The sequence below is a fragment of the Hippocampus zosterae genome, chromosome 8 (genome assembly GCF_025434085.1).
Source record: "Hippocampus zosterae strain Florida chromosome 8, ASM2543408v3, whole genome shotgun sequence".
NCBI classification, from domain to species: Eukaryota; Metazoa; Chordata; class Actinopteri; order Syngnathiformes; family Syngnathidae; genus Hippocampus; species Hippocampus zosterae.
Genome location: NC_067458.1, coordinates 16,738,421 through 16,760,436, shown reverse-complemented (window position 1 = coordinate 16,760,436; position 22,016 = coordinate 16,738,421). Strand labels below are relative to the sequence as shown.

The window sequence follows — 22,016 nt, the reverse complement described above, 5'->3', positions numbered from 1 at the left end:
CAATCGTGTGCTGGATCCAAACCAGTTTGTTTCAAATGTCAAGACTCTTGAGGCCTTTAAACACGTCGGAGCGTGCAAAGAAAGCACTTTCATGTTTTTACTGACATCCAAACACTCGGGAGGCCGAACGCGAAGGTTAGGCTTCCCGCTTCCTTGTGAATCCATAAACGCGATATTATTTTGAATCACAGCGTGGACCTGCGGGCCCGATGTCTCCGATCCGAAATAAACATAACCAGTTCTCAACAGCTCTTGAACTGAACAGTTTGGAGGCTTGCATCAAAATCTTCAAGCTGCTCATGGACATGTTTGTCTCGCAGCTTGGAAAAAAAAATTACACGATGGGAAATTGATTTTAAGACACTGTGAAGGGCATTCATTCAGAGATTAGTTTTTAAAATATACATCTTTGAAGATAATTGCTGACAACATTCAAAGACACCACAATGTGGTACTTATCTAGATACTCCACATTTCAGTTTTCCAGATTTTTATTTTATTTTTTTAAAGCATGAGTCGCCCCTCCCCCCACTGTGTCAAAACTTGAGCGCCTTCATTCGCTTCAGCGGTTATCCACACTTCCCTTCAGTCAACTTGTGTCACTGCTTTAGAGTGCCTCATCGTCAACTGTGATTGTGTGTCATTCACAAAGAGAAGGAGGAAGAGCTGAGTGTGGGGGGGGGGGCAGCCTCCCGCAACAGCCAGCTTGTTGGATAGATAACAAATAAAACAGATGACTGCTTTTAAAGTATGCATTACATGTGCATTTTATTTTCTGCTGAGTGAAAGACAACACCCCGCCCCCTCAGCCACTGAAAATGAATTTCAGAGACTCGAGTGGATGACATCAGCTGTTCTCAAGGCCACAAATGTCACCCTTCACGCATTTTTTCCCTTGAGCGTCCTTTTTTTTCCCCTAAAAAAAACATGCTATAACGTCTGGAGGAACCGTGATGATTTCCAGATAGGAAGCAGAAATCGTCAAATAGCATGACCAGAACCCATTTTTGAGGCCGCGCCCTTTCATCTATCAAGATCACTTGTCATCTGACTGTATGACTCCAGCTACTGAATTTTGCAAGTCTTTCATAAGACCCTCTTTTTAGTCCTGCCAAATCATGGGACACATTTTGCATGCCTCGCCAATCACCATTGACATTTCGCTCCTCGTGTTAGTGATCGTTCATGGAACCGACAGCACAGCAGAAGTGTTTGTTCATCCACGACAACTAAGAAAAACATGGGACGCTCTAATTTTGGGTGATTATGAAAGTTTTAAGTAACAGGAAGGGAAGATTTGTCCACAGATAACATATTTTCAGACAGTAGCTTTCATTTATTCCTACACAACTGGAAATGGGGCAGGCAGTTAGTTCTAAATCCTATTTTTGGAACGGTATTACGCAACATTCTTTATCACTATTTATAAATATAGATAGCATCAAAGGAATTTTCAGTTCTTCGGTGAAGCATTCGGTCCGCATCTCGATCATCGCCGGCACGGTGGACGACTGGTTAGCACGTTGCTTCATTGCGCAGAGTTGCAGGGTTCGATTCCGGCCCTCCTTTGTGGTGTTTGCATGTGCTCCCCATGCCTGTGTGGGTTTTCCCCGGGTACTCTGGTTTCCTCCCACATTACAAAGACATGCATGCCTACTGCCCGAAGACAGCTGGGATCGGCTCCAGGACGTCCGCGACCCTTGTGGGGATAAGCGGATTAGAAAATGGATGGATGCATGGATGGATGGATGCATGTCTATCATGAGTGATACCCACAAAAAAGTCAGCGACCAGTGCCTGCAAAGACACAGTGGAGAGAGAATGCCATTTTTCTGTGAAGGGGCCATTTAGAAAATATATTTTTAGGGATTTTTCTTGTTTTGTCTGCTTGGAATCATAATTACTAGATACAGAATTGTGTGGCGCTCAATTAGACGTCAATGGCAACGGTAATTTATTAGGGTTGGAATTGGAGTGGGACTGTGAGTATACAGATAGTTAAAATACTATGTCGAAAAAAATAGGAAGTCTGCCATTTTGGTTTTACAGTCTGGCCTATTCCAGGAAGGGAGGGGGGGAGATTTCAAAATACTTTTTGAACTCAGTAAATACGGTCAAGCACAGCTAAGTGCGTATAAAGGTGCGAAACGAGGCCTTGGCGGCAGGTACAAGAGGATAAGAGGCATCTGGAGAACAGTCTGATTGGAGTTGCGACCTTTTGTTGGAGACTTTGGTGCAGGCTCTCTCCGTCAGCCGTCAGCTCCTTGCGTGCAGCCTGGCGGTGGGAGGAAGGCCGTGACACCAGCTTCCCACCACTCTGCCCCCTCATGTGCCATCCGTCCCTCTGTTCCCGCAGCCCCCCCCCCTCTCCCCCCGCGTAGCACAAACAACCCACCCACCCATCCATCCGCCAAACATGCATTCAGACACTTGCCTCCACACAGCGTGTTATAGCCAGGTAGCAGTGCTCCAAATAGCAAAAGTGTGGGCATTGGGGGGGGGGGGGGATGGCAAAGCCTGCTGTAAAAAGGTTGAGATAATCAGCTTTTTTTCTTTCAGACGCGCAGGTACCAACGCTTCAATATCACAGATGTCGTCGACACAATCACATTGCCTACCTCCACTGCGCCACACTCATACAAAGTGAATTGTACATATGTTTTTTTTGTTTGCATGACAAACAAAAGCTGTTGTTGTACACGGCATATTGTCTCAGTGAACCTCGTTCACACCCTCATGGCACGTTAACAATGTAGCGCCGCTAGCTGTTCTGCCACCTCTCTGCAAGCAACCTTGGCACGCAGGTACAGTTTATACAAGTGACGGAAAAACATACAAACAAGTTTGGTTTCGACAACAAAAAAAAAAATACTCATTTGCGATCACAAAATCGGTAAATCATACACACAAAAAGCTCATTTCTTGCCACAGATGCTAATTCTTAGCGACATCGTGTGCACAAAGTACTCAATTTGCTCTTTACCAATATCATTATGTGTAAATTGTCTTGTTTCAACATCAATACTGTTCTTGTTTTGACATGGGTTCAAATCCGTGACAATTTTGGGTTGACTCGCTGGTCGTTTTTACTGGTTTGTTGATTCAAATGAGCAATGCGCTCCTCGTATCACTGATTTCACATCCGTAACAATCCACAGACATCAATCTGAAAAAGATTCCATTGTAAACTGACCAGTGTGAAAACGGGGTCATCCTATTGCATCATGCCATTGTTGTGTCCCCTTGACATAAGTTTGTGCATATGTGACCAATGTGTCTTATGTGTCTTTCCCTGTGGCTCCTGACAAAGGAGAGTGCGCTTGTTTGGCATTCCAATTGAAGGTGTCACCAACTTGTACACCATGTGTATGTGTATATAAAGACAAATAATGTGCCAGCAAGATGAGGTTTCAGGTAGGAGTGTCATGGTTTCCAATAAGAGAAGGCCAAACCGCACACTCACATGCACCCGTACGCACACTGACTGATGCTTGTCTTTGACCGGCTCTGCGGATCTCCGATTATATTTAGCTGAGGCTGGCGAACAGGTTCGCTCCAAGTTGCGGCTTTACACGCCCGATGCTTACCAAATGTCCCACCTGTGCGTCAGTGCCTTGACGTCACCGTGCGCCCCGCCAGTGCTTGTGCGAGGCCACCTGAGCCCACAGCTGGCATCCCAAGCGCCGAATGGCGCCAATCCTGGCACGGGACACTTGACTCTTCCCATATAAGGCAAAAAGACTCCGATCCTTGAGTGCACATGATATCTGATTGCTCTCCGTAGTGGGATGCCAAAGACTCACCGTCCTAAGTACAGTTCAGTTGTATTTAACTTTTAAGTTCAATGAATTTTCCCTAAAATGTTGATCTTGCTTTCAGAATTGCACAGCGGGCTATAAATGAACCAAAGTTGATACCAGTTGATCTGGGCTCAAGACACACACATATGCACACGCATGCACACGCATGCACACGCGCACACATGCACACACAAAAGTTGAACTCGATTTTATGATTTCTCAATTGCACATTAAGTACGGGATGCCATCGCTGCAGGCTTGTTTTGTTGTGTTGTGCTTTCACATGCTTTAACCGCAACATGCCAAAAGCAGAAGTGCTTACCATCAGAGCACCTGTTGATTTGCTTTGGCATCATTGAAAGATCATTTTTATTATATGTGAGCACTTGCTCATTTTTCGAAGGCTAGGTTCACACTGCAGGGAAATGCCATTCATTATTTTTGCAAGTGTAAGACCTGTTTTGGATTTTTTTATTTTTTATTTTTAATGACGGTCTGAATGCCTCAATTCCGATGTTTTTCAAATCCAACCTGGGTCGCTTTCGTATGTGGTCCTAGATCGGATACGTATCGGATTGTCCGTGAATCTGCAAAGTTATGAGTCGCGTTCAGTACTGAATTTATGTTTGACTTTAATTTAATCCCACTTGAAACACGAAATAGACATTTATGACATTGTAATTCAGCCATGCACATTTTTTTAGGTGAGGCAATGACGTGACGTCATCTGTAGTGACATCTCCATAAGACCATAACAATCCAATTCAAAATTGTAAAAAAAAATATTTGAAAACAAACAGTTCCAGAGATTATTTGTAAATCTTTTTAATGTTAAAAGTTAAGTTAAATACAACTGAACTGTACTTTACAAATGTACTCGACTGGATCAACATTGAATTAAGTCATTCTGCCCTTGTCCACGAGAGGTAGCACACGTACCAGGAGTGATCCACATACCACACTTTGAGAATCACTAAAATTAGGAATAAAAGTCATTCACAAATCAAACAAACTACAAATGTCGAAATAACTAGCATTTGCTGTTCGTGACTGTATTACACCGCATATTCTTTCTAACTTTCAAACCTCAATGAGCGAACATTATTTATGCATACTTCCCTTTAGGTGGCAGGTGCTAATGTTCTCCTCTTTGACCTTCAACAGTCCGGCTAATCCCTCTGCGCTGGGTGAGGCTATCTGTGAAAGGTCACCCTCGATCCAAGCTTACATTTTTTACACCATGCCTGTTTGCCTGCCCACTGCTGCGCAGTGGAACCTCAACAGTGGAACAATTTGTGGGCTTCCAACTAAACCTGGGAAAATATCACCCAAAAGAAATGTTGAGACTTGAGCATCCCTCCAAAGAATCAACTCAACATGTGGCATTTTGTCACAAAGGGAAGGGTCTGATGTCAATTATTAATTTTCAATATGTGCATAAATTAATTTTACCGACATAAAAACAGCATCAACATTTCTCCTAGCTAAAAATCGCAGTTGGCAGCCATGTTTTTATTGATTGTTGTTTGGAAAACATTGACGCTTGACATGATACGGTTACTTGTCAATGATTTTGAATGTGGACAACGTAATTTATTTCAGCGCTTGCATATATATATATATATATATATATATATATATATATATATATATATAGTAACCGTATCATGTCAAGCGTATATATATAAATATGTATCAGTCATTGTTTGTGTTTTGTGAACATTCATTTTCATGAGCTAACATACTCATATTGTATGTACACTCACATTCCCGACACTGCTATTCATCACAGCAAAAAAAAAAAAAATCAAAAAGGAATGCCCTCAGGTGACACTATCTGTTCTCTTCCAATGGTAGGAAGACTTAGTAGATAGTTAGGAATGTGAAAATGCAAATTAAAAAATCGCTAATGTGTTAACTGGACTGCGTCTAGCTGGCATCTAGTCCAAGGTGTTCCTCACCTCTGGCTTGAACTCGCAAGTCAGCCAGCTTTGCAGAACAGATTGTGTCTGACTGATTGCGATTTGTCTCTCTTTGGAATGAGGGTGGAAACATGGTTCAATTTTGCCTACTGGGGGATTCCTGCTTCTGCCGCACCTTCTTCAAGATCAAAATTCCAAAGATGGGTTATTTAAGTACACGAGCGTGCAAATGCCAATGTGGGGTTTGACTGTGTTATGTTGTTTGAACGTATGGAGAAGTCGTTCAAACATATTGATGAAGTCATTCAAAAATATTTGAAAATCACAAGCCAAATGCATTATGTTTCCATCCATCCATCCATCCATTTTCCGATCTGCTTTATTCTCACAAGGGTCGCGCAGGGTGCTGGAGCCTATCCCAGCCGTCTCGGGCAGTGGGCGGGGGACACCCTGAACCGGTTGCCAGCCAATCGCAGGGCACAAAGAGACAAACAACCATCCACTCCCACATTCAAACCGAGGGACAATTTAGAATGTCCAATCAGCCTGCCATGCATGTTTTTGGAATGTGGGAGGAAACCGGAGCACCCGGAGAAAACCCACGCAGGCCCGGGGAGAACATGCAAACTCCACACAGGGAGGCCGCCCCATCAACATTTCAACCGGTTGCCAGCCAATCGCAGGGCACAAAGAGACAAACAACCATCCGCATTCACACTCACACCTAAGGACAATTTAGAGTGTTCCATGAACCTACCACGCATGGTTTCGGAATGTGGGATGAAACCAGAGTACCCGGAAAAAACCCACACAGGCACGGGTAGAATATGCAAACTCCTCTCAGGAAGGCCGGAGCTGGAATTGAACCCGGTACCTCTGCACTGTGAGGTCGATGCGCTAACCACTCGACCACAAAAATTGGTGCCTAAATTGACATCTGACAATCTGTCTCAACGACGCTACTGTATTTTGTGTTGGTAATGATGGTTGCACTTGGAGAGCTCAGTCAGTTTTGAGGTGATTTGGTCTTAAAAAAGTTGGGAGGCCCACCGATTTAAGATGCAGACACCCCAAATTCAACTTTGCCCCCCCCCCCCCCCACCCCCCTTACACTGCAACACTTTGGTCGCGGTCAAACAATGGCGTCTGTGTTATTGATGACATTTTGCGTGTGGGGCTTGGGCTCAGAGCACGCTAGACATCTTCTGAATGCCGCCACTGACAGATTACGCATCGGGAGCCGAGAGAGGTGGAATTGTTCCATTACTCCAAATAGAAAGCCAATGTGCGACACTGAAAAGGTCAGCGAGTCTGATATAGAGGCACCCCTTACATGTGGTAACTATGTAAGGTCATATTGAATGATAAAAAAAAAAAAAAAGGCAGCGTCTGTGTATCACGCTCAGAGTTTCTGCATGCTAACATTTACTAACTAGCGCAGTACTCCGGGTCGTTGTGAATGTCACGGCAATGCGAGTGGAAAGGTCAATGGGCCAGTGATATCATGGTCAATACATAGCAGCATGCTCGGCAAACAACAGAAGCGTTGGTACACACATACTGATTGGGTATAATTTGTGCTTTTTTTTCTACCCTTTGAAAAAAGTCAACCACAATGTTTAGAGAGCATTAAAGTTAGGAAAGCTTCCAATTTCTTTGTTAAAAAAAAACCTCCACCGCTTTCTTAGCCTTGTTGGGCCACAAAGAGTGACTGTATTTTCTGAAAAGCCGAAGCAAGAACGTTTCAATTTTGCCATGAGGGAGTAAATCCATCATTCATGCAGCATTGCAGGAAACAAGAAAACGTTATGTCTCGTATTAGGAGAAATGCAACGAAACATCAATTGTTTTTGGATTTTGCTGAGGGCAGTCATCAGTTCGGTTTTATTTTTGACATATGACTGGAATGCTTTGAGGCAAGACCTTTCACATTTTGTACTCCTAAAATGTCTCGGTTCCATCATAAGACAATTATTTTCTGATTGCTTCGGGAAATCCCGCTTTTGAAATGGAAATTTACCAAAGCAGGCTGCTACATGTGATCAAAGAATAATCTCTATGGACGTGGTGAAGCAGCATGTGGCTTGCCGCTCGAGATGATTTTTAATGGCACTGGAAGCAACTTTTTACTCTCTCTGGTCCCTGGGTTGCTCTGTGTTTCGTATGATCGAGAAAGCACCTTCAATGGATGTTCTAAAAACTTTGTTTTTTTTGGGGCTTTAGCTTTTTTATTTTGTACATAAGATTCATTTATAGTTTTTGGTCATCACATATGTCAAAATGTGTGAAATTTTTCCTTAGGAAATGTCTCCTTGCTTGCGATTCTTAGTGCTGAAGATAGGAAATAGGTGTTAAAGGGGAGTTTAGATAACTGCCCCTGCATTTCACCATTATCGTTTTCATGGATAAACATTTTTGAACTGAAGTCAAGGGAAAAAGGGTGGCAAGCTTTTGCAGGTGACATAACACATGACATGGAGGGCAGTATCAGTTCGAAACTTGTGCTCTAAATTATCTATGGTTGTCAATGGTTGCTTGTTGATACTCTCTTCAAACCGCTTGGTCAAAAGTAACCCAAACTGGGTGAAATAGTTAACCCAATCCGCAGTATTGGGTTGAGGAGTTGACCCCGGCATGTTGGGTCAAGGGTTGACCCACTTCTGCTTAAAAATACTGCAGATTAAATATATATATATACACGTTCGAATCCGTGTGTCACTGCATTTTGAGTGGCGACAAGTCGCCTTCGTGACCACTTCCTCTTCGTGACACGTCATCGCAGCCATGTATTCAAGGGCCCTTTATACTCTTAAAATGCAAACGGTTGCTTCTAATAAACTGGCAGCATATCAAAACACAACACCGTTTACTCTAGTCCCACCCTGTCCACAATGTCATAACACTTTATGTTGCCGGAAATGTTGAGTTAAGGTTTGTTACCACACGTTCTGAGATCCACCCACTGATGAGATAAAGTTCACTGTGATTAAAAAGAATGCATATTTTATCTCAAACATTTTCTAAGAAGCAGCAGCAGAGGTCACCACAGCAAGTCACTCACATGACTTGTTTGTCATAAGGTTTTTTTTGGGGGGGGGGGTTATTTATTTATTTGTTTTTGCCGGAAGCCCTTCCTGGCTCAACCCACCCATTTTCCATAGGTGGAATATGCTCTCTGAACTGGATTTGAACTCTGATTCCGATGTCCAAAGTCAGCAGTGTTACTCACCGAGTTATCCAGTCACCACAAATATTTTGTCAAAATGTTACATTCAATTTCCTTCCAACTTGCACTGCCAGTCAGCTCTTCAGTCCATTCTTCACCCCAGTCTGCTGGGATCCAAATATTAACCCAGGTGCTCAAATTCCACAGCTACCCGGTGACAGCCCAACATTTCTTAGATTGTAGGATCTTTATGAATGGCTGGCGACCAGTCCGGGGGCTGTACAGCGCCTCTTCCGGAAAGTCAGCTGAGATCGGCTCTAGCTTCCTTGTGACCATTGTCAGGACAAGAATGGATTCAAACGTGAACATGAGTGACATTGCAGAAGAACTCTGGTTGTGACTCACTTTTGCCCCGCGCTATTCCGCCCATACGTAGTAAATATTTAACTACTCCTCATTGCTGGCATTCTGTTTAGAATCTCAGCCTTTCTTGGAAGCGGTGGCAGAATTTTTTCCAAACGTGCTTTGGCCGTCATTGCTCTCATTTTTCCGCAAACATCCACGCTTGGCTGAGAGTACACTGACCTCTGGTTCAAGAACAACAACAGCAGACGGGGGGGAAAGGGAAGTGGGCAAGGAATGGATAATGTCGCCAATAGGGGCTATTTTGGGACTAGGGAGAAGGGCGCACCCCCCTCCCCACCACGGCGCTCACACCCCTTTCAGGCAAGGGTAAGGGTGGCTGATGTGGAAACTCTCCATGTTGACATTCTGCTGCGGAGATCAGTGCGGAATAGTAGGGGATCGGAATTTTCGAGAGGAAAAACCCCCCCAACTCATTAGGTGAAAAGTGACGCGAGAGTTATAAAACAGACGAGGAGAGCCGGCCAAGATAGAATTAGCCTGCAGCTTCGGCTACCCCGATGGGGGAGGGAGAGTGGTGCAGGGATTGTGTGCGTGTATGTTTAAGTGTCTGTTTTCAACTGCGTGGGAGGAGGAGGAGGAACAGGGTGATTTGGCAATTTCTAATTTTGCTTCTTGCACCAACAAAGGAAATGCCTGCATCTGGTGTTCATCACTATTTACTGTACACACACACACACACACGCACACACACGCACACACACACACACACACACACACACATTTCCTCTCTATACAAAGGTGGCAAAATTACTGACACTACAATTAAGTAGAAGTACAGACACGTGTAATAGTAAAATTATACTATATATATATATATATATATATATATATATATATATATATATATATATACAGTAGGGGCGGCCCGGTAGTCCAGTGGTTAGCACGTCGGCTTCGCAGTGCAGAGGTACCGGGTTCGGTTCCAGCTCCGGCCTCCCTGTGTGGAGTTTGCATGTTCTCCCGGGGCCTGCGTGGGTTTTCTCCGGGTGCTCCGGTTTCCTCCCACATTCCAAAAATGTGCATGGCAGGCTGATTGAACACTCTAAATTGTCCCTAGGTGTGAGTGTGAGTGTGAATGGTTGTTCGTCTCTGTGTGCCCTGCGATTGGCTGGCAACCGATTCAGGGTGTCGCCCGCCTACTGCCCGGAGACAGCTGGGATAGGCTCCAGCACCCCCCGCGGCCCTAGTGAGGATCAAGCGGTTCGGAAGGTGAATGAATGAATATATACAGTAAAAAGTTCTGATTCATCTCCTCTAGTTAAGTAAAAGCAAAAGGAAACACATGTACAAACTATGAAATATACTGATGTACATTTGTACAAATTATTTTTTTACTTGTGTTCCGTTATGTGGCATGATATGACAGGATAATCAGGAATGACATGACATGTCCTGTATGAGGGGGGGAAAAATGCAAAATTGGCTAAGGATAGTTACTGCAAAAAATACACCTTACCAGTACAGTGGTTCCTTGAAATAGAAGTTAAATTTGTCCCGTGACCACACTCCTAACTAAAAACACCACAGATCATCTTTCTTCATTGAAATGCCATGAATCTATTACAGGCTCCTCCCAAAAAACAACAAAAATATTTGGAATGTGTTCAATACTAAGAAATAATACGTTCTATAGTATTGTACTGTATAACAATATATATATATATATATATATATATATATATATATATATATATATATATATATATATATATATATATATATATATATATATATATATATATATAAAATACTGACATAATTAAATAGAATGTAAAGAATAAAAAAATTTTGACACATTTTTTGCTCCGATTCAATGCACATTGTGCTGATCTTTATGGCGTCAGCAGCTGGGCCAGTTGAGAGCATTATAACACATAAGAGACACATGAGGAAGAGTTTTACAATGGACTCAGAAAGCAGATGATAAAGAATATATGACCGTGAGTATTGATTTATTGTCTGTCTACATGTCTTGCAGCACAGTTTGCAATGCCGTTGCTTAACGTGATACAGCACCATGACATTGATGCTGTTCATTAGCTTAATCTGTGGCATTTTACATTGTTAGCATTAGGCTAAATGTATTTTTTTAAGGCTAAATGGTGTGGTTGTTTGAATCCACAACATGAAATTTGATTTGTTTTATGTTGATTTTACTGTTAAATTGAACAATCGTAAGAATTACGTCAGGGCACTCGTATCTCAAGGCACCACTGGATGTGTTTATTTTTCCTTCAGATTAGACAGAACATTTTCAGAGCCCGATGACTTTTAAGCTAGTGCGAGATACACATTCGGCATTCACATTTTATTTTATGGTCAAACTAAGGGGAAGAAGGTACAGATTAGTCTGTTTTCTAATGTAAAACAAAAATGTTGTCGGAAAAATAACTGAAGCATAGATACCGAAAAAAAAATCTGAAGTACTGTAGAGAGAAAGTATTTGTACTTAGTTATTTGCTACCACTTCTGTGATGTCTGTGTGTGTGTTACCCGTCCTGCCCCTCACACACTTCTACACAGGCTGACCCCCAAAGAGCACCATCACCACTCCACCGAATGCCCACGGTCTTTGTTTCGCCACAACTAATGTGCAAGACATCCACTGCACATTGCCAAAATCCACCTACCCAGCCTCCCACTCTCCATGCCCACTCTCGGCTCACTTTCTCCCCTTCTCTTTTTGTGTACGCTTTGTTCTCTATCATACACTCCACGCCGACACCTAACCTCTGTGTGACCACAACGTCCTCGGGCACCATGCCGCTGGCTGTCAAAATAAACAAACCGGCCTCCATAAAGGTTTTCATTGCGTCCCAGTGGGTGGATTTCATTAGCTTATTTAGCACAAGTTCCAGCAGGAAGTCGGCGACTTTGTGGGGGTGTTCGGGAGACAGAATTTGGATTTTTGTCAGTGCTTGATGATAGGGCTGAGAAGTAGCAAACTACAAGTGCAGTGGAAGCGCAGATTTTTAAAAAATTGGGGGGAGACTTTTTCGCCGTGAGTGATCCGCTTTATCCTCACAAGGGCATGCTGGAACCTATCTCAGCTGTCTTCGGGCAGTAGGCGGGGTACGCCCTGAACTGGTTGCCAGCTAATCACAGGGCACAAATAGACGAACAACCATTCACACTCACACTCACACCTTAGGACAATTTTGAGTGTTCCATTCACCTGACCCACATGTTTTTGGAATGTGGGAGGAAACTGGAATACCCGCAGAAAATCCATGCGGGCACGGGGAGAACATGCAATCTCCACATAGGAAGGCAGGAGCTGGACGCGGTACCTCTGCACTGTGACTCACTAACCACTAAAAAAAAACATTTGAGTGAATTTTTTTTATGTTCTGCTCATATATATTTCCGGGAAAATATGTTTAAATAAAAACAATGAATGTCTATAATTTTTTTTAAAAAGTTACTTTTTACTCTTGTACTTAGGTACATTTCACTCCCGACTACGTATAGTTAACCAGTATGTCTACTTTTACCAGTCTTCTGTTGCACAAGTGTTTGTACTTTTACTCAATTACAGTATGTGAGTACTTTCACAATGATTCATGCAACCCCAGTGACACACGAATGACAAGAGCAGTGGCTTGCAGAATACGGAGTAGCAGTGCCAAAACTTGTTACAAACGTGATAGTCTGATCCATAACGGAACATTGTATTCACACGGTTGATGACGCCTCACTGTGTTACGACACGCAAGCCGTGCTGACAACTCTTTGCTGTCTAATCTGACTTGAGTTTGTCGTTGATGGCAAATAGTCTACATGGAGGAGGCCCTGAGGGAGTGTTGGCACTGTGCAATGTTTTCTCATGAGAATGTGGTCAGAGATCCCTAAAAAAGTTGCAGTCTTTGTAGGTGAATCTCGTTGAACTGGATATATTGTGAAAGGCTTTTTTTTCCGTTGTTCAATTCAAAAAATGAAACTTGCATATCATACCCACAGAAGAAACAATTTCATGATGATAGTTAATAAAAAAAACGTTAATTCACTTTATAAATAAAGTAAATTTCGTATTATTATTTTTTGGTGACATTATGTATTTGTGTGACTGTTGTCACAAAATGTAATTATTTATTTATTATTATGATTTTTTAAAAACAATTTCTTGTTATATTACATCATTTCAAGACAGCATCTGTCCATTTTTGCCATAAAATGTGTGACACTTTTCTTATGAATATAACAAAGTATAGCGTATACCAAATCAAACAGCTCTCGGATAATTTCCGTCATATTACAGTGTGAGAACTTTTGAACGAATTAAAAATATATATATTTACGTAACCAAACAAATCCAAGTCAATTTTTACCTTATTAAAGTGCAAGACTTTTTGTATGAAATCTTCCAAAAACGTCAAGGAACAAAAGAAATCGGGGTAAATGTTCACATTATTAGACTGGAAGATGAAATATTATACATTTTCCATCCATCCATTATCCGAACCACTTATCCTCATTTTCTAGCTCTCCTCATAAAGGTCACTTTACGCATCCAGCTGACTTTGGGCAAGATGTGAGGTACATCTTGAGACATCTATTTTTTTTTTAATTCTTTTTTTTTAAATTGTGGGCAGCTTTTGGAGTGTCCCACCATCAACTGTTTAGCTGCCCCCACAAAACAGTTCACTCACTTTAATTGGGTGCACGAGATTATATTGAAAGTGGTCCCAAAGTGTACCACACATCAGTCGGGTGTGCGTATTCAAAGACCCGTGGTGAAAGAATTCACTCTTCCTGCACTAATCTACAAAAAAAAAGTTAAAGTGTTGTGTCTTCTTTTCTCTCCTTTCCTGAAATGCTTGAATGAATGACTCATCCTAATGTCACCGGCCGAAGTGGGGAAAAAGAGGCACCACCCAGCTCACATAAAGAGACCTCTGACTGAAACAGCAGATGTTCATTCACACACTCTCATTAGAGCCGTGTCCGTATTGCATGTCAAGACATGTGACATTGAAACTTCATGCACACCGATTGTTGACTCGACAAGTGCCGCCACGTTGGAATGCTGTGACTAAAAGGCATGAATGGATTGTAACACAGGAACAAAACAGACTCAGCGTTCCTCATCAGTTCCTTCCTCCTCCGAAAAACGCTCACACGCATAGTCGTTGAGACATATTACAGTCAACTTCATTGTGAAATGATTTGGCCTGCGTACAGCTTTTTCTTTTTGGCGCCCTTCAGACGGAGATTTTTTTCCCCCCCGAAATCAACTGATTCATACATTTCATAATATACTTTACATGTGTGTCATTATTTGTGAATGAGATCTCCAAAAACAGAGTGATAGAGTGAATACCAGTTGGATGAGGTCAACAAACAGCCCGCCTAGCCACAGTTCACCGTTGATGATTTTTTTTCTGTTTGTTTATGTCGCTGAAGTCCTGGCGAATGGAAAACAAGTAATTGGTCTCAAGACGATATTATTGAAGTGATTATTTACGGTTGCAAGATATCTTTTCAGTCGGTTAGGAGCAACATTTGAGAGTGAGTTATGAGCAGAAGTGACAGAGAGTCTTCTTGCTGGTGAAATCTAATGATCTGTCATGAATTTTAAAGTTAATCTTGTAAATCACATTTGAAATGGTACATTAACCGGATGTACTTTTTTCCCATAAAGTATTTTTGATCCAAAATTAAACAGAATGGATCTCGTAATTACATTGTGTTCCCACCATAGAATTGTTCCTGTGACGGCAGGGAGAAAAAAATGTGATGATAACCGCAAAACAGGAAATGGAACTTGGCATACTGTGAGATACAGGATTGAGTATGAGTGACACAGTCAACTGAATGTCAATTCAATTGTACCAAATGTATTGTAGCTAGCATATATTAATTTAATAGTAATAATAATGATAATAATGATAATAATAAGCATTTCTTAAATGTATGTAGTGCCTTTAAAAGGACCTAACATTGCTCATTTATCCCTACCAAATGTTATTAGCATGTAGCCATTTCCAGTTACCTGGTCACATGTCTGTCATGTATCTTCAGATGGTGAGTAATTTTGCCTTATTTTAGTTTTATGATATATTGGCTCACTTCAATTTATACTTTGTGTCGCCGTCATGACTCCGACCTCGTGTTTACCATAACTGTGACTACGTCCCAATATGAAGTGACACGTTCTTTTTCTGTCACCCCCCTAATGCCGCGGCACGTTCTCTCTTTGGCACATTCTTCGCACTCCTCAGACGAGTCGTGCCCGGCCTGAGATGTGTCATCGCTCATCTGTGCTGTGAGTCGCGAGGCGGGGCGAGCAGCACTTCAGATGAGACGGACTGTGCATTTCGTGATGGTGGCTCTGCACTGATGTCCATCACCGTACTAGTTTGTATTCATTCAGGCCAAGTTAGACGGTGTGTCGCTTTGTGCGAGCGGGTTCGTTTAATAATACAACTTCTGGAAAGAGTAGGGGTTCTTTATTTGGACTGCCGTCGTGGTCGGAGGGGGAATGCAATCACCATGTGTACAGCTTGTAGACTCTCGGGCGACTGCCGAAGGGCTGCGCATGCTCCGTGCGCTTTGGACAGGCATCGCTAGTCGAACATGAAAATACGATTTGCTCATATTAATACAGGGGGGTAATGGTTGTCGTTGGGTCACCGTTAGGGTCTAACATGAGTGATTTTCCCAAAAGTGTTATTGTTCCAAGTCAGTGGAATAATTACAGTACTGTACGTTGATTTTTAAAAACCTTTTAAAAAATCATTATTTATAGTAATGATATGGAAAACATCCATGAGGTGCATATTCTTAGTCGTAGAAACTGGATGGCTCCAAACTTTCAAAGATTATGGTCTGTCACAGTAAGAATCATATTGATTTTTAATTACTTTGTCTGATTGTATCACATTTCGAGTTGCTTAGGCCAAAGTGTCCATTCGTGCATATGTTTTGATACTTCCTGTCAATCCCATAGTGGTCAATGTAAGCGCAAGATTGATTTCTAAATATCTTTAGGGAGCTAGTGACAAAAGACGTTAGTGGTGCACATTCCTGGTGCTTTAACGCCAAGTTGAACGGCCATCAAACTTTCAAGGATTATGGTTCTGTCACAGTAGGGAATCCGATTGATTTTTAATAATACCCGCTCCTCGATTGAAGTAGATCGGGCAGAATATCAGCTTCCTGCCAGTGCAGATTTTCAAATGACGTCCTTTCAACTTTCTTGCATTATTGTGATGACAACGTTGCTGTAAGGCCCTGGTTGATTTTGATCACATTCTGAGCAAAAGGATGCTGCTGATCATAAAATTAATTAGAATGATTTATGATCGTGAGAAGCCAAAATGAAAATCACAATTAAAATCCGATTAATTGTCGTCGTATTTCATACTCCATTGCATTCCGTGTCTTTAAAAATCAGTGTAAAAGGTGGCGATGTGTGTCACACGTGACACTTTTGCTTCGTTTTTTTTTTAAAGTTAAGAAAGAAAGCCATGGCGATGTATGCTGGTATTGGGAGTACAGGGAAGTGGTGGCAGACGAGGTGCAGCGGTCTCACCCGCGCTCAGTAAGTCCTTCAGTTCAGTCAATCAGTCAGAGTGAATCAGGAGGAAATGACGGCAATAGGAAGAGCAACGGTGAGCTGACCATGCAGGACGTGGTTCATTTTTCTTCCAAAGCAGAAGGCGTTTTGTTGCTGACTTTGATGGATAGGAATGTTGCTCTCACACACACACACACACACACACACACACACACACACACACGCCCACACGTGTCCCACACATGTTATTCACACAGGTCTGTGGTAGGCACACATCGCAAGCTGCACAGTCCCACCAGATCTCATGTCCAATGTGAAATGTTTACAACCTGCCCACACCGCAGCTCCCTTCCTCCCATGTCAATAAAGCCTTCCCAGAAGTATGTGAGATGCATTAAGGCATCCACGTACCGGGGTTGTACTCATGCCCTCCATCACGGCACAACTTGCGTGCAGCTCATTTGGTTTCTAGGCCACTTGATGACAAACGCATGCATTAGCGCGCTTGACTTTAGCATAAAACATCAAACTAGGACATTGTGTTCTTTCTGAATTGGATTAGAACAAATGAACTGACTAGACTAGAATTGAATCTGTTTAATGTCATTCGGCCAGCGAAAAAGTTTGGCGAACAAGTAACACAAAACTTGTTTAAATTTAGAGACGTCAGGATATTATGTGAGGCCTTAGTTCAGTTAGCAGCATAGGCTTAGCTTGGAGTATGTTCTGACTACAATGGCTATTTAAGTTCTGTTGGATTGTTTTTATGTAGCTATCTGCTGAGGTGTTTTTTTTCCAAATCAATTTCCAAAACTGGCGGCCCGGTAGTCCAGTGGTTAGCACGTCGGCTTCACAGTGCAGAGGTACCGGGTTCGATTCCAGCTCCGGCCTCCCTGTGTGGTGTTTGCGTGTTCTCCCCGGGCCTGCGTGGGTTTTCTCCGGGTGCTCCGGTTTCCTCCCACATTCCAAAAACATGCATGGCAGGCTGATTGAACACTCTAAATTGTCCCTAGGTGTGAGTGTGAGCGTGGATGGTTGTTCGTCTCTGTGTGCCTTGTGGTTGGCTGGCAACCGATTCAGGGTGTCCCCCGCCTACTGCCCGAAGACGGCTGGGATAGGCTCCAGCACCCCCCGCGACCCTAGTGAGGATTAAGCGGTTCGGAAAATGGATGGATGGATGGAATTTCCAAAACTTTGCCACAATAGGAGCATAGTTGGGGAGTTGTTCCCTCACCCTCCTCTCCACTAAGAGGTAGCGCCTTACACTCTTGAAGACACAAACCAAGAACACTTCATCAAAACCTGCAGTCTTAGTGAATCAGTATTCGACTTTTTTGTCTTCGCAGAGGATAAAGGATATGTGAGCACTGTTATATTTTCTGTTTACATGTGTTGATACACCGTTTGTGTTTAACCATCCTTTGCTTAAAGGGGTTATAACATCACCACCATCGATAGTATTCGCTAGCCTGACTATCGTGTTTTGCATTGTGTTAGCATTAAGCTAGAAGGAAATATTGTATGGTCTACACAAAGTGTAATTCTCTTTGTTGTATGTTAACGTGGACCATCAACTTCTTTCTTCTTTCTACCCACATTCTTGCTGCTGGCGGCTGTAAATTTCCCCAGTGTGGGACAAATAAAGGATATCTTATCTTAACTTCAATTCAGAGTGTCATTCAACACCTTAAAGCCTTTTATTTTGAAGAACTATGCCTAAAAACAACAACAACAACTTCTGAGTTGAATATCTGAGGCACCATTGTGTAGACATGAAATCGGAATTGGGAATTGGACGTGCGGTGTAAATCCAGCCAATGGCTGTTTGGCTCGAACGCAGCTGTTTTGCATGACATCTGTGCGAAAGAGGGTCACATAAAGACCACTGTGTCACACACCGATTGTGTCGTGAGCTAAACCGTAATGTCTTATTCTGGCAAATGAGGTCAGGTCGTTCTGCATGGATGAAAGAGGAAGTTCAGAGTGACACACATTAGTGCACCTTAACTTCCAAAAGGTTGACAGAGGGTGGCGGGGGGCGGGGGGTGGTTGGAGGGGGGGGGGGGGCTAGTAAGTTAAACACCTCCTTTCGCTTTGTTGTCAGCATGTGCGAACGGGAATAAAAGAGATGACAACAGATAATAAGACAGAGCGAACTGTGTGTGTTATAAGCAAAGTCTTATCTTGTCTTTGTTTGCACGTGGTGTCTCTGGGAGATAACAACTGTGGGTTTTTTGTTTGTGTGTTTTTTTTCGCACACTCCACTGTCTCACTCACTCGCACACATTGACACACACATAGCAGGATGATTCAGATCTCAGACAGCGTGAACATTCACTGAGGTGGGGGAATGCGCGATGTCTCCTCCCTGCTGTGTTTGCAATCAGACATTCTGTGCTGCTTCTGGACGCATTGTACAGTTTTCTTCTTGTGTATCTTTGCGGTGAATTGCTTTGTGATCCTTATCATCATACCTCACAGTGTTCGGCTCGGGACTCGGGTACTCGAGGAACCATATCCTGCATGTTTTAGACGTCTCTCTTATGAAACACAACTAATTCAAATGATCAGGATGGCTTTCAATCTTCTGCAGAGCTTGCCTACTGAGTTGATCATTTGAATCAGGTATTTTGGAGGAGGAAGACATCAAATCATGCAAGATATGGCGACCCTAAGGACCGGAGGTGGTGGCCCCTGGTGTGGCCATTTCAGTCCTTACCAGTGGGATGTACACATTCACTGCTTGGAAGGCAATGACACTCTATGTCATATTGCATTCATGTTTGGGCTCATGCAACCTTGAGAATTTATGGAGTATTAAGTGGGCTAGTAGTTACAAAAGCTCACAAACACTAACTATAATTTAAGTGAAAATGTCATTTGTTTTTATCTTTGTCATTTTTTTATACATGAAATTTCTGGGTTTATTTGAAATGTAATTATTTCTGTTCGACTGTGCGGAAGGAGGGTCACACAGCCGTTTGTAAATTGTGCTTTACTTTATTACACAATACTTTTTATTTTTATTTATTTTTTTGTTTTGCACTCAAAAACACAACTACAGTACAACTAACACTCTAACCAATAAAAACAATATTAAAATGAAACATTTTTGAAAAAAATAAAAACGAATATTTTTTTTCTAAAAGCTAGTATTAACATAAAAAAGAAACATCTAAACGAAATGAAAACTCACTATAATAAAAAAAATCCACAACTATAATAACCCTGCTCAACAGCAGGGACCCATTAATGGCAAAGAGGGAAATGATATCTATAGAACAGAAAATGGGAATTATTGTGTCATACATACTTCAGCACCTGGCTGCTCCAGACAATCCCTCCATTTTCTCTTGTGTTTGTTCTCATTCGGGTCATGGATGAGCTGGAGCCTATCCCAGCTGACTTTTATTACAAGGCGGAGTGCAGCCAGCGAAATTTAGGGCCAACTATTCATACTCACATAAAATAATTAATACATATCAGAAAATGATTTAATATTTAAGTAAAGAGAATGTCAGATACTTAAGAACTTTAACTCGACCTAGTAGTCTACAAGCTGATTTATATTCAAGTTGGTTTCTGTTAAGATGCTTGTACTTTTACTTTTGTTTGGCTTCCAGGACTCAGTACAAGCCTGGTTCCTGGATATGACGTGTTTGTTTACAAGTGTACGTTGTAACCTAGGGGCGTGGTTAGTTACCTGCCACGATGACGCCACAGCCCACTTATAAAACCGGCACTTTTAATTTTTGCTCTTAAGGTCGTACAGAAACACGCTTGTGCTTCCCAAGTGTCTCTTTCAACGGTTTTGCGGGTCAAACACTAATTAACCCTGTAACTATATGTTTTAACATTTTATCATCGCCTCGGAACATTCTTTTGCAGAAATACAACGTAACGCCTTGACTTTTGGGAGACAGGTCTACCTTTAAAAAAAAAAGTCACATTAGTGACATCACGTCTGAGAAGAGTCTCCTTAAGAGGCAACTGGCCGACTCACTAACGCTCTTGTGACCGAAAGAGAAGTACCGGTGGGCAGATAGCTCAGAAGCAACGGGCGGGAGCGGTTTTGTGACCACCTTGCGGATATTTCATTTCGTTCATCTTTCTTTTGGGAATTCGCCACTGTTCTGTTGATTTCGCACCTTACATGCCAAAGCTGGGGGAACAAATTGGACCTTTTACTTCCACGCGAAGCTTCGCGGTTCTCGCCACGGTCATCGGTAAGTACCGTACACTTTTTTAATCAACGGCGCATAAAATTCCTGTTCTGTCCCGTCCAAAATATTACAGAGGCCGGTGGTTGTTGTATTGACCTCTAACGACGGATCGATAATAAACCATATTGTCAAGGGAGTGCCATGCACATTGTATTGGACGTTATTTACTTCAGCACACGGTTCGTATCGACCGTGAATGTCGGTGACGGTGAATGTCAGGCGGTTACTGTAAAACTAAATATGTAATTACCCGCCGGGCTTTGTTAATTAAAACTATAACTGGCATCCAATTTTCGTGCGGTGGCCGTGACCACAATAAAGTATATGAGACTATCCTTTTTAATTTTAAATATAAAATAATAAATATGATTGGAACTCGTACCATTATATGCAATTGTGAAAGAAAACGGGAGTCACCTCCTGGGATTAATTTGAAAGTCTTCTTGTGTGGCCACTGGGGGGAGATCGAGATCTTTTCACGTGAAAAGGGGCTAAACTCCATGTATCATCGAACAATTGTAACAGATCACGCAGATATCGAATCTTTTTCCGATTTACGTATTCAAATAAATCCTATTTATTAAAAAAATGCCTTGACGGTGGCCATTGTAATCCTTTTACAGCATTTTAGTGTTGCTCACCTCACAGGCAACCGGCTCACATTCATGCATTATGCGAGAAGAGATGTCCGAGTGTAAGGATTGTACAAATCATGCTGCATTTATATACACTATCACTTCAAGGTGAATTCCATTTTATTCGTTTTTTGCATTTCCACATAAGCGTAGAAAATTGATGACTTGTATTTCAAGGTACTGCCTCCAGAAGATGGAGAGTTGTATACACGGTCGCTTGAATGATAATCTGGGAAATGCATTTTAAAAAAGAAATATATTGGTATAAATGTGAAATGCGAGCTCCACGTTCCCTTCTTCTATGCTGTCATTTATTATGAATGGC

General features: G+C 42.2%; 1 protein-coding gene across 2 annotated transcripts in view; it reads left to right on the top strand.

The window, feature by feature from the left end:
• midn (midnolin) overlaps window positions 1–22,016 on the top strand; it is a 173,713-nt gene that overhangs the window by 130,622 nt on the left and 21,075 nt on the right. Inside the window, exon 1 of one of the 2 annotated variants that reach the window (XM_052072846.1) lies at window positions 20,353–21,059. The exons of the other annotated variant lie outside the window; for it this stretch is intronic. Coding sequence (XP_051928806.1) covers window positions 20,987–21,059 — 73 coding nt within the window. The 5' untranslated portion in view covers window positions 20,353–20,986. Of the gene's footprint in view, window positions 1–20,352; window positions 21,060–22,016 lie in introns of those variants that run through there. 2 annotated transcript variants of the gene reach the window in all.